Genomic DNA, 13332 nt, shown 5'->3' with positions numbered 1-13332 from the left:
GCTGCACCCTTCACCTCCTGATATAATAGATGGAAGGATTGCAGAGACAGAGAAAAATCTAATAAAGACAAAAGGCTTATTGAAATTAGGGCAGAAACTGCATAGCAAGGGAAGCAAGAGGTACAGCAAGTGAAAGGTGCTATACCAGGTCAGTAGGTGTTCTAAAGAGCAACTGCTAGGACTATTCCCAATGAAGAAGGCAGGGCATCATGAAATAATGTGAAAGAGATTGTGCAAACAAGTATTTAAAAACAGATCGTTTTACTGAGAATTGTAACTCCACCCTTTAGCCCCCTCTTGTTGTGTCTGCAAATGGGGGGATTGAAAAAGAAAGGAAAGGAAAAGAAAAGAAAGAAAAGATAAAAGAAAAAGGGAAAAAAAGAAAATGGGCAGTCTTTCTAAGGTGTGGGTGAATCTGGAGGGGGCAATCTACTTTTAATATAGTAATCTATTGCAAAATATATCTAGTAAGCACTGTGCTGAAAATAAAATTAATAAACATGTTACAGTCTGTCCTTCCAAACTTATCATCTGATCACAGCTTCTGCTAAATATCTGACAAGTCTTGTCAGGCTTCCTTCATATCTTGCCTACTAACGTGTTTCTGCAGAGGAACAACTTGAAAACTCTGTCCTTTTTGTTGGATACATCTCATATGTCTTGTTAAGGCTGTACTTCCAATCAGACAGGTTCTCTGCTGGAAATAAACAAGGATACCTCTAAAGTGGCATTCACCCAGAGAGATGTCCCTAAAGTCAGTGGACTGAATCTTTTATTGCAGGCCCCCATCTGTTTCCATTGCATGCAGAGTGAATATGCATAGCAAGCTCATACTAGAAAGTGAGAGAGTGAAGACAGAGATGGACACAACAAATTCTTGATGGACTAAAAGAATGAGCTTCTCAGTATACTCAGAGACAACATGGACAATACCAGTGAGAGGACAGCGACCACCCCTCCCTTGGTTGAGATCACTGTAACTCACACTGTCTGCAGAGTCTTTCATGTCAGTTGCCCACCCTTGCCCAAAACCCTGCTTCTCTCACTGATTTGATGGAGTCCAAACGATTTCTATTGGCCATGATCTCTGCTTGGAAAGCCTGGTGCCTCTGCAGTTTGGTCTGCAGATTGCTTGGATCCTTCCAGCTATCATCCTGGGCAATGCTATTCTTCTCGTTAATCCAGGCAGCCACCTGTGGGGAGGGAAGAAGAAGTAAACAAAACATTCAGTGTTTCTTCAGTTTCTTCAGCTCCAGCCTGCCAGGCTCTCCTCTTATATGTATAAAACAGGGAATGTTAAGTGGGGACTGAAATGAATTGTCCTTCTGAGGTTCTGCTTCCCATAGCTTCTCCTGCCCTTCATGAAGTCACCCCTATATGTTTGTTTATGAGCAGTGTTGCCTGGAAAGAGAGCTGTCTCCATCAGATAGATAGCCCCCATGCAGTGAGAAAATGCATGGGCACACGTGTGCATGGGGGTGCATAGACAATGATCAACCTATTTCTAATCCATTATTAGTACCTCACAAAAAAAGAACCAATTTTTTAATTCTTATGTTTTTTTTTTTTGTTTGTTTGTTTTTTTGTTTTTTTTTTTTTTTTTAACAGCAGCACATTCCCTTTTAATGCATTTATTTCTTCTGCATTTTGCTGTTGTCCAATGTACAGTAGATCTTTCATTTACTACACTAAATGAGAGGGAAGAAGAAAAAAATATCTTTTCATCCTTGTCCTCATCCTTCCCATAATCTCATTCCAGGCTCAGTTCCTTGATTTCCTCACAGTAAATCTGTCTGAGCGTTCAGATCTGTGCAGCACAGCATGTTTTAAGAAACCAGAATATTATGAATCCCGTGTAACTGTACCTCAAAAGAATTCTTCAGGAACTTCTGCAGAAGCCTTGATTCCTCTAGCAAATGTCTGCGAGCAGCAGCATTTTCCAGCAGTCTCTGTTTTCTGAGATGAAGACAGACGTGTGAGGTAAAAGTCACAGAGTGAATTAGACAGATAAGGGTTTTAAAATTTCACCTCTAAAACACACATGATCAAATCCTCCATTCCCTAGGAGGGAAATGTCCATGATATGCAGATTCCCTTGATCTGGGCTGTCAGAGAAGATGCCCAGGACACTGTAGGAAATATTGTGAGCTGACAGATATGGTTAAACTACCCACAAGTTCTGTGTATATGGTATCTGCCTCTAGAAATCACCATTATTGCCTTTCAAGAGAACATAAACTCAGCACGTTTCTTATATGGAAATCCTGAAAATGTGATGGTGTTTGTCATGGATAAACTAAAGCTACACCATCCTTTAATTTTTTTTTCCAATGTTTTTACCTGCAGTACTTTATTCATGTTAATGCAGATGTGAGATATTAATAAATCATATCAAATTAGACAACATTAACAAATCAGTATGTTCACTTGAATCAAAAGAGACCTCCAGTCTTTTTTCATAACTTTTATGTATCTCTTTTCATCTACCACAGCAGCGAATACAACTGCTTTTACTTCAGTGCTTCTTTAAGATGAACAATATGCAAATTGCTAGTAGCAATAAAGTAATTCACATGAGAGGGCAAGATCTGATCAGAAAATTTGCAAATGCCCTAATGGATAATTTGAGTGGGGCTTAAAGATCAACCCCATTAGAGCAGAGAAAAGCAGTTGTCTAGGAAATGACCTTTCTTGATGGTATTTAATGATAATGAAGTATTTAATGGCATGGCAGGCCTTTTGTTTGCAGCACTGTCCCTACGGCCAGGCCAGAATACAGAATTAAAGACAAACTGCCTTTTTTCTGAATCCTGCTTCCCCTCCACTTAGTTGCATTTTGGAAGCCTACTAATGAAATACAGCCAATTTGGGAAGACCCCAGTCAAAAGCATGAAGTTGAACAAATGCAAACCAGCATATAGTTCTCTTAAATAATTTAAAGGTAATGATCACAGAAGGAGGGTCTCATTGCAGAAGAGATTGGTGGCTGACATAGGAAGGATCTGACTTCACCTCCTCAGAACAGCCTGGCATCTGCTGCTGATATTTTCTGAGTCATAATGCTTGTTCTGTGTTAGCTGCTGAGCAAATGAAGCCATCTCATTGATTTTCTCCATCTGAGCTTCCAGGGCTTTTTCAAACTGTGTGTGTTTCCGCTGCAGGCTCTCCACACTAGACACTGAGTCCTGGATAGAATTCAACAAAGGGAAGCTGCTTTCAGTCAGAGTTTTTCCATCCAAAACACTGATAATCCAGAAGGCAAATGGCATTTAGCCCACATTTGCAAACTAGCTGTCAAGAAAATTTATTGTTCTTTGGAATTGATTTGCATTGATCTGACACTTGGGACATAAATAATGTTCCATGCAAGGTCTGAGGCCATTATTTCAGTGCTGGAAGCTTAGCTTCTCATGCATATTGTTGTGCTGCTTAGAACACATAACTTCTGAAGAATTAAAAAGAATCATCCCCTAATTTTAAATCAGTCTTAAGACAGATGCCATGTTGAAGGCAAATGTGGGAGGCCAAACTGAAATCAGAGTTAAGTGAAAAAATATGTCACAGAAAGAGGTTAAAATTAGAGTCTCAGTTTCAACTCATGGAATTTGGAAGAGCTCAGATCCAGATTTGAATTTGAGGATTGGAGTCTGACATTACAGTTAATCTGCAGAGAAACACTTCTTGTAATGTTTGTGAATCCCAAGATTAATGACTCAGAGTTCTCCTTTCAGCACCTCTCTGCACTTTAATTATAGAACCAGTGGTGTCAAAATGTTGTTATCCCAGTAAACTCTGCTTCTCCACTATTCTAAAGGAAGCAATAAGCTCACATCAAATGGGTCAGAAAAAAACACCAAACTTCTGTGTTCTTACATGAGTCATTGGATGGGAAATTACTCACAGAGCATTGTCTGCACATTACTGAGCTAAATATGATTGGATGAGTCCTTCTAAGTCTCATATACTGTAATGAAAGGACTGCAAATACACTGAACTCTGAGATGTTTTTGTAGCCCCAGCAGAGGCAACTAATTTAGTAGCACTACCTATACAAGGTGTAGGGTGAGCTAAGTGTCAGAACGTATGTCCAGCACCCCGAACAGCTTTTGCAGCCCATGCCTGAGTCTGCAGTTTCAGTATTGCAGCGTTACTGATACCTGTGGTAGGTAATTTAAAGCTACACTGGGTATGCCAGCAGTGACAGCAGTGATGACTTGCACACTGCTGGCAAATGTATTTGGGTCAGATAAGACAAGTCAGGATGAATGGGGCATTGAACAACCTGGGCTGCTGGGAGGTGTCCCCACCCATGGCAGGGGAGTTGGAAATGGATGGTCTTTCAGGTCCCTTCCAACCCAAACCATACTAGAATTCTATGCTTCTATGTACTCTCATTTTCCTGCTATACTCAGAGCAGTTGGATTGTTCCATTACTCTTAGGGCTGAGATTCCATCCTGTGTAAAGTACCAAGGAAAGAAATCTGATCCTAAACCACCAACAGGGCAGAGCAGTAACTTCAGAGGGAGAAAGAGCACAGGAAGATTCAGAGCACATCATTGTACAGCCCCCGCTCCTCCAGCCTGATTGCAGAGAAAATTGTAATTTCTCAGAGCACGTACCCCTAAGTCCTCGTTAGCTAGGAAGGCCTCTTTGCTGCTGAGCCAGCTCTCAATCCGTTCCACGTAGCCATAGAATTTCTGTGTAGGGAAGAAACCCAACACTCACAAACATGACTATATGCTGAAATGCTGTAAAGCAGAAGCTAACCTGACTTCAGCAGAGTACACTGAAAAAACCAAACTTTCATGGTTATTTCAAAAATTAACATAATACATGAAACAGCATTGACACTGCCCATACCATAAGATTTAAGTTCTCATATATGTGATGATTTCAGATGGGATTAGTAGCCCAGCTCTTATTTAAAGTACTTAACATTCTTCATTGTAGAATCTCTGTTTGAGCAGAAATTTTTAAAGTGAGATGACTGTTACAGAGAAGTATTTCTGGAAAACTGCAGCCAAAATAGTTATTTTATAAGGAAAAAAAGCCAGGAAAAAATACTTTATTTCATCCATACTAAATTTTCCTTCAGTTTTTTTAAATACTTGTCTGGTTCCATGTATTTTTGGGCAGGTTATAGAATTTGGAAGAATAGTGATGTTGTGTTATAAGTATGTGTCTCTTTCCAGATGTATGAGAGTTTGACCAAAATTTGCTAAGTTTTACAGTCTTTGAAAAACATATTAGCACATATTCCACAGAAATTTCTATGATTTGTAGAGGAAAAATTTCTCAAAGTCCTGTCACCACTGAATGTGCTTGGCCCTCAGCATGCCTTCCAGAAACCAGTGAAATATAGATGAAACACTGGGTACTATTAGCACATCTTTCATCCTACCATCTCATAAATTTGCTGTTCATATCAAGAAAAACTGTCAGTAGCATGTGCATCCTCTCTTCAGCGTCATTTTACTCACCTGTAAATCTTGTGCCTGAAACAATTTTATATATTGCTCTTTCCATGCTTGGATCAGCTCAGACCAGGCTTGCTGAAGTCTGGAGAGGGACTGGCGAATCTCTGGGGTTGCATAGTGACCAGAATTGCCAAGTTCTTTACCATAGTCACTGAGAGCGTTGAATCTTTCCACTCGGGCTTCAATCTCCTCCTAAAATACATTACTAAGATTGATGTCAAGGGTTTATGAAAAGCCAGTTATTCAGAATACAAGCCTTAAGGGGAAGAGTTTGGGCTGTAACTTTCCAGCACTAATATTTGCATGGAAAATCATTCATCTTTGAGCTATGTTACTGGAAAGGCATAGAATTGCCTAAGAGAGAACAAATGTAAATAATAAATGACTTTATTGGTCCAGGAACAACTGTTTTCCTACAAATGAAAATTGATATTTAGTTAGAAACAGATTAGAAAATGCTGAGATATTAATGAACACAATTTCAAACATCCATAATATCATCCCCCAGTCTTCCTACATAAAAGTGGTGCTTTTAAGAAACAGTGCCTAGAATTTTTCTACTCCTGACAAAGAAGCCTGCATCAGATTTTTATGTTAAAGGCACAGTTTTATTTAATTTTGTGTTGTTAAAATGAAACACATTTAACTTTTGCACCTGGTCTGAGGAATGAATTATACCCCTATACTGAATCCTGAATGTGAAAGCATAAAAAGCAATTATGACCCCTGAAAACTGAATGTGGAATTTCTAATGTAAGCAATTTCAAAATGAAAATAACTATGGACTGAAATAATACCATGTATGTACTATTAAATTTCTGAAATTAGAACTGCTGCTTTTAAAGATTTTTGGGATGGTGGCATTGCCCATTCGTATCTATAAAATCGTAATTCAAATATTTTTAAAATTCTCATTAGCATCTCGTGTTCAGCTCTAGTCTCTCCTATGGATTTTCGTTTGAGCCACTAAACAGAATGAAAACCCCCTCCTTCTTGCCTTGTCTGTAATTTTAGTTTAGTCAGCATAAGAATATAATGCCTGAATTCCTCCTTTTCTTTGTGACTGTATCCTTAGAGCCATTTGGGCTCCTTGACTAACAGATATTAAAGACTTAGATCTCGCCACCATTTAAATTTGGAGCACACTACATCAGTGGTTTGTGATATTTTTAATATGACAAAGAATTATTAGCAAATACATTGTTAAGTGATAGGAGAAAACATTGTTAAATTGGATCACTCTAAAGAAGGAGGGGATTTCAGGGATTTTTTTTTTTAAATTTTCAAATTTTTCTAAAAATTTTAGAATTTTTCCTAAATCCAGGTTTAGAAAATGAATCAGAATCTACAAACTGTTTGTGTTAATAATGGGACCCACAAAGCACTGGGTATCAGTAATTATTCTGTGAACAGGATTTTTAGAAGAAGTAAAGTAACTGCAAAGAGAATGTAGCACAACAGCTACACATAGAAAGATAGCTATGATTCTTGGGAAAAAGTAAAATATTGACTTTTTCCTTATGTTGATTAAAATTTCAGTCCTTTCAGAAAAGAAACCAAAAGTATTAGCCAAATTAGCCACCAAAACATTAGTGAGGTAATTATTGTTGGGATTTGAAATGTTTCAGAACTGAATGTGTAGCACCATTCATTGGTAATTTGCTTTGCTGTGTGAAACAAACTGCTGGTTTTATTTCCTTCTCACGTAAATTAAGTTCACATGAAAAAAATCTAGCTGGGAGCAAGGATTAACTGGCATTAAGTTCTTTAGCAATACAAATAAGGAGATGATCAGTGAGTATGATGTGAGACTGCGCCTGTTTTTCACCATCCGGCTGGGACAGCAATAGAGGTGAGAGCTCATGGGGCTTCTGAGCGTTTTTGCAAAGACACAAGCTGCCAAACAGCCCATGGGACAGTTTTGTCAGTATGTAGGTGATTTCTATCCCCAGCCTGGTACTGAAAACAGTTTTTTTTAACATGTTATTGACAGAGACACACTGTACACACAGAAAGATTCCCCGTATGTGCAACTGGAGCCAAGGAAGATACTTGCCTTTCTTTCCTGGTGCTCCTCTATCATACTTTCAGCTTCATTTGCGCTTTTAGGCAGCCCCCCTGCTTCCATTGAAGCTCTGGTGTTTTGGGCCCAGTCTAGTATCTCCTTCATCTCCAAGTTAAATTTCTGCAGCTGGTACGAGGCTGCCAGCTTCTCCTTCCTGCCACACAAGGTGCAGTTCAGCATCATTGGACACGGAATCATCTAGTCGCCTCTCCCTCCCCATTTGCAGAGGAAAGTATCTTAACAGAAGCCAAATGAAATTAATTCAAGCTTTCTCTTACAGTTCCTAAGAGTTCCTGATGTTAACCAAAACCACAGGAGATGCACACTGCCTTGGAGACAACATACTTACTAATATTTTTACATCAGTTCATTAGCACAAGAAAGGTAAAAAAGCCTTCATATCTGTTGCTTACAGCAATGATTACAGTTCAGGATTAAGCCTTTCTTGTTTTGGAAAGATTTGAGAAAAGAAGAAAAAAAACAACAAAAAAAAAAAACCTTCAAGAACCCTCCAAAAATAAATCTTTTACAAAGGCTTTATGATAGATTTAATTTGATAGTCTGGAGACATTTTAGTAACATTATTTAATGGGATAAACCACAAGAACATTGTATTAGTTTTCCCAAAGTCACTTCAGTGGAAATTCTTTTGTATCAAGTTACACTTTTTCCAATGCAGGTGTCTTAGCTGCCTATGTAAAATTCATAAAAAAATCCTTAAAAAACTTTAAAAGACCTCTGGTAAGTAGGGTTTAGACCCCAGGGAGCAGCTTTGCTCCTGCTGAGAGTTATTCAAACAACTCTAAGACTTCACCTTTGTTTGGCCTGTCCCTGGAGTCGTTGCCAGTTGTTTTTCATCTCCTGTTGCTTCACAGTCAGTTTGTCATTTATGGATGGATTCCTTGTGGAGAGGCGGAAAGATTCCAGTTCCAGTGGCTGGGGAGAGATTTATAGTGGGGTAAATTTATGCCAAATACTTACATTCATTCCTGAGTTTGCCTTTCAGGAAAAATAGTTCATTTTAAGACCCCAGCTCTCGAAGGCAGGTAATAAAATTACAGTGACAAAATATACAAAGGTATATGTAATATGCAAAAAATAATACACATGCATTTGTGAGCAAACATCCATGTGCAGACATTGCTTTGTATGCACAAAAGTTAATTTGCAGAATATGGACAAACAGGAAAATGAAGTGCTAATTCTGACTTATATTAGCAGTCTGATGGGTGCTCATCAACTCAGGTTTAAAGCTGAAAACTTTCTCGCAAAATTCCATCAAGTTGATGGAAATGAAGAATTTTAATTATGCAGAACAGAAAATATGCCAGGCTGGGTTTAATCCTTAAAAAAGTACAGTTATTATACTGTATTGTAAAGAAAAAGTTTTTCATTTTTTCTATATGAAAGGGCCAACAGTGAAAAAATGTGAGAGGTTGTAATTGGATTTCTATTACTGTTCAACAGGATATATTTCTTTTTAGTAAAAATATACAAATATAAATGAGCTTAGACCCATATTTAATGCTCAATTTAATTTAGCCCTAGATGATGCAAACTGACCAATTTTTACAAAAGCCAGAGTGGATCAGGCAGGTAATTATAACCTAGAATTTCTGTGTTTGATGTCTGTGTCAGGAAACTACAGGCACTATGGGATTTGCATTTAAGTTCTGAACAGAAATAGAGTTGTGGTTTTGGTTCAGCTGAGTACAGGAACTGGGGGAAAGATGGAGCCCATGCTTTCCAAAATGTATAGGACAGATCTGGCTTATAGGGGAGGGCCAGAGACCCAGATAACATTAAAAAAGGACTTTTATTCTTGGATTTTGTGCATCAGGAAGAATAATATTTGATAAGATAAAGTAGGATTAAGCAGCACAATATTTTCATGAGAAGAAACTTATGCTGCTCTTGCTTTGCTGAAAATTCCTGCGAATCAATCTGAAGAGTAACAATGATTTTTGCACCATATTTTCAAGAAGAAAAAGTGAAATTTTGTCAGTATCCTTTGTACTTCTTACCTCCATTTTGGACTTAATAACACTGATTTCTCTCTCCATTTCTTCGTGTCTTCGAATGAGGTTTTCCACACTTTCCACATCTTTTCCATAATCCAGTGCTTGTATCAATACACTCTGGAGAGGGCATTGGGATGTGAAAATGGTGAAGATAACACGAAACAAAAGGATCTGTATCTTAATGATTTCAAAAAGCCTCCTCCTTCACTTCTTTGCATTGCCATCTAAATGTTCTTATTGTCTTTTTAAATATCAATAGAGCACATTGTCTGCTCTCCTTGCAGAGATGAAACAAGAATCCAAATCTCTTTGAACACTCATAATCCTGCTTAAGGTGCTGCTGGCCATTCACATGAAAACAAAGACAGATGGTGCCTGCCTGTATTTCTCAATCTTTCTGTTTAATATTTTTTTTCATATACCAAACCAGGAAAAATATTTCCCAATAAATTGTTGCAAAGAAATTCAGGTTTGTGTTATGAAAATATAAAAAATAAGATTTACCCTTGGGATCCTAAGAAATTAAATCCCATAAAATGAAGAAATACATTTTAAAAGTTGTTCTAAGAATTTTAAGCCAAAAGTCTTGTAACCTTAAGTAGTACCACTTGCCTACTGACTTATAACTAAATAAATATAATTACTTACATTGATGAAATAATTTTAGTTTTTATATAGCTTTTTTTTTCTGTTAATATCAAAATTATAATTCAGGATTGGCATTTTTACCTCCATTTTCTGAATGAATAAGATTGATAGAGCATTTTTCCATTTCAATTAATCAAAATTGGAAAACTTACCTTCTCAGTAATTCTTTCTGTGATGTCATCTATTTCTCTGATTAAGGCATGAATTTCTAGGGCTCCCTCTAACTTCTTCCTGTATGCATTCAGGTTACCATGAAAACTGTTCCACCTTTAATTGGAAATAATATTTTAGAGATGTATTTCAGAGGTAAGCATTTCCACAACTGAGTTTCACGATGCTCATATTTAAACAAAACCACAGGTTTTCTGAACTACCTCATGTATTGATCTCCCAATTCTCCATAATAGGGGGCTCATCACAGGGAAAAAGCACTAGCCTGAGAAGACTAACTGGTTGTATTTATTCCATGTCTTTAGGATGCCCATGTGGCTTAAAAGCTAAAAAAGCACTGATCCAGTTTCCTTAAACTCTCAGTAATCTCACAATCGATACCTTCATGCTTTTGTTTGTTAAATAGGGGGCTGCGGAGCAGCAAAAGTACAAGGCAATTCACCAGGACAACAGTGTGAATAGACGGAAGTGTCCAAGGTTCATGAATCTTGTGTGCCAAGTGATGCGAAACAAAGCATTTGACTCCAAGGCTAGAAACATGACTTTGGCTCTTCTGGATTAAAAATCCTTCTAAGCTACCTGCTCTGGGAGTTTGGAAAGACAACTCCACTGTCTGATATTCAGTAGCTGTGATATTAAAGAAGAAAACAAATGTTCCAATTCCTCCATTTATCTCAGCCGAAGACACCTAATTTTCCCTTCTTGTTTTTGCTTTTCAGGGAACATTTGAAAGCATACTCACTTCTCATTGAGCTGCTTTCGGCGCTCATAGATTGTCTTTGTCTCTTCCTTGTTCTGTCTCTCCAGTTTCATGGCCAGGGCATTGATAGTCCTGATGTGAGCATCGTCCACTGTTGACTCCTGTAAAGTGAGAAAGGGAACAAAAGTACACGTTCCAATTGCTTGTGACCCAGTTTTCCAGTGAGGTGTGAAAACCAACACAAGCAGCAACAAGAAAGGGTTTTACCCCACTAACATGTCAGACACATGGAGTTTGCTCTGCTACAGCTGCTGGTGTTACCATGTGCCTGATGATTAGACAGTAAAGGCGAGAAAGAACATTAATGGCTCTAGATACAACAGTGATCTTGGTCTAGGTGAGGGCCCTCAGACACTCATTTCTAAGGCAGATATTCCAGTAGGGGTTCATTTGGTGGAGAAACACGGATGCAGTTGCTGGTTACACAGAGCTGATGTGTGGTGTGGCAGATTGCTCCTCTCTCAGACAGGTAGTGACCTATGGGCTCCTGGACCTACTGGCTGTTTTATCTATGTGACCTCCTGTCCTAGAGTGCCTTCTGTTCTGTAGACAACAGCCTCAAAATCCATACAGCCTTGAGAATCCCAGACAACCCATGCTACTGGGTTTTCTTCTAAAGCTAAGTCTTCTGGGAGACTCACTTCCCATGCACATACCATAGAAGGGATAATATTTGCACATTGCCCATATTATCTGGAGTACAGTGGGATGATTTTTATTTTGGAGCACTACAGATGGCCAATGCTGAACACTGCTCCAAGATTCAAAAACATTCTTTATTTTTCTGGAACAAATAAATCACAACTTTAGCAGGGAGACAATTACTGGTGTAAAGAAGCACAGCTGCAAGATGCCAGCACACTGTTAGTGTAATAATTCACTGCAGTGTGTGTTTTGTTTATGCTGCATCCATACCAATATGCATGCTTCCACCTGTGCTTTCCTACCATGCACAGCCATAAAGTAAACAAGAGAAACCAGCAGATGGTCAGATATTCTTCAGAAACCTTGCAGCCTCCTGTCCTGGGAAATAATAGCAGCACAATGAATAGAAAGTTTGGCAGCCATCAATGAAGGAGGATTACTCCCTACCCTGATCTCAGATGTTTCAAGTGGGAAAACCCAGGCTGGATGGATGCACACACTGTGCCAGAAGTAGCCTCCTTCTCTTTGTATCACCCTAGGAAGCACTGCATAACTGAGCATCAGCTATCAGGGCACAGCTGCATAACTGTCCCAGCTTTTTATCTGCAGGAGTTATGTTCAGAGTGCTACAAGAGCTGTGGTTACAAGCTGATACTGTCTAAGGCCAAAAGTTTCAAGAGTGGCACATAAGATCTACCTTAGTTGATGGAAAAACTTTCCTATTCAGAGGCTTATGCTGGCTGGAGCACTGGGTTGCTTCTGCCCTATTAATCATCCTTCTTTTGGCTGGTACGAGCTGTAGAAGAGCCCTTGCTCAATCCCTTAGCTCATAGTCAGCTGGTGAGTAAAACGAATGTCTCTTCAATCTACTAATTCCCTGGTGCTGAAGCCAAATAATTTGGCTCTCTGTCCAAACCCAGCGTGAATGCACTGTCACGAAATTCTGCTGGGCTCTGGAATAAGGAGCTCCAGGGTTTCTCCCCGGCGTCAGGCATATCTACACTGTTACTTTGCATAAAGGAGGATTGTCTCCTCCTGCTACTAGGCAACAAAAGCAGAAGATGGGAGCTGCCATAAAAAGAATCAGCAAAAAGATAACAGGCAAACTAAGGATAAAGAATATTAGGAGACTAAATTAGAGTAAACATAAACATCACTCACAAATTCATAACACATCTCTTTCCAGACCTTCCCCACAATTTCCAGACTAGCAAATCAGCACAGTAATCTTTCCTGTGTGAAACACAGACCTCTTAGTCCTCATCTGTAGCAGTTCACACAGAGAGAACAAGAGGTTGCTGCAAATGCATCCCCTCAATATATGGCCTCACAGCTCTCGTGGTGGGAGCTGAACACATGACAGGGAGGGCCCTGCTGCTCAGGTTTGGTGCCTAAATTGGCACATCTCACTGGGGGCAGGAGAGGCAGCTGGTATGACTCAGCTCCATAAAAGAGGGACAGAGATCTCAGCACTGAAAGGTGAAGAGTGCAGCTGTCTTGTCACATGGCTGTTATCCAAAGCTCTGTTTTACTGAATGTCTGGT

General features: G+C 39.0%; 1 protein-coding gene across 1 annotated transcript in view; it reads right to left on the bottom strand.

Annotated features, from left to right (window-relative positions):
* Window positions 1-13332, bottom strand: part of SPTBN5 (spectrin beta, non-erythrocytic 5) — a 90856-nt gene that overhangs the window by 19177 nt on the left and 58347 nt on the right. The window contains exons 39-48 of the mRNA XM_041459965.1: window positions 11126-11244; window positions 10365-10479; window positions 9568-9681; window positions 8358-8479; window positions 7535-7697; window positions 5482-5670; window positions 4621-4698; window positions 3013-3185; window positions 1866-1956; window positions 1047-1193 (exon numbers count right to left, since the gene is read on the bottom strand). Of these exons, the coding sequence (XP_041315899.1) occupies window positions 1047-1193; window positions 1866-1956; window positions 3013-3185; window positions 4621-4698; window positions 5482-5670; window positions 7535-7697; window positions 8358-8479; window positions 9568-9681; window positions 10365-10479; window positions 11126-11244 (1311 nt within the window). The remainder of the gene's footprint in view (window positions 1-1046; window positions 1194-1865; window positions 1957-3012; window positions 3186-4620; window positions 4699-5481; window positions 5671-7534; window positions 7698-8357; window positions 8480-9567; window positions 9682-10364; window positions 10480-11125; window positions 11245-13332) is intronic.

Source organism: Pyrgilauda ruficollis, unplaced genomic scaffold, assembly GCF_017590135.1.
Source record: "Pyrgilauda ruficollis isolate IOZ18807 unplaced genomic scaffold, ASM1759013v1 scaffold14, whole genome shotgun sequence".
Lineage (NCBI taxonomy): Eukaryota > Metazoa > Chordata > Aves > Passeriformes > Passeridae > Pyrgilauda > Pyrgilauda ruficollis.
This window is presented reverse-complemented; position numbering and strand designations above follow the sequence as displayed.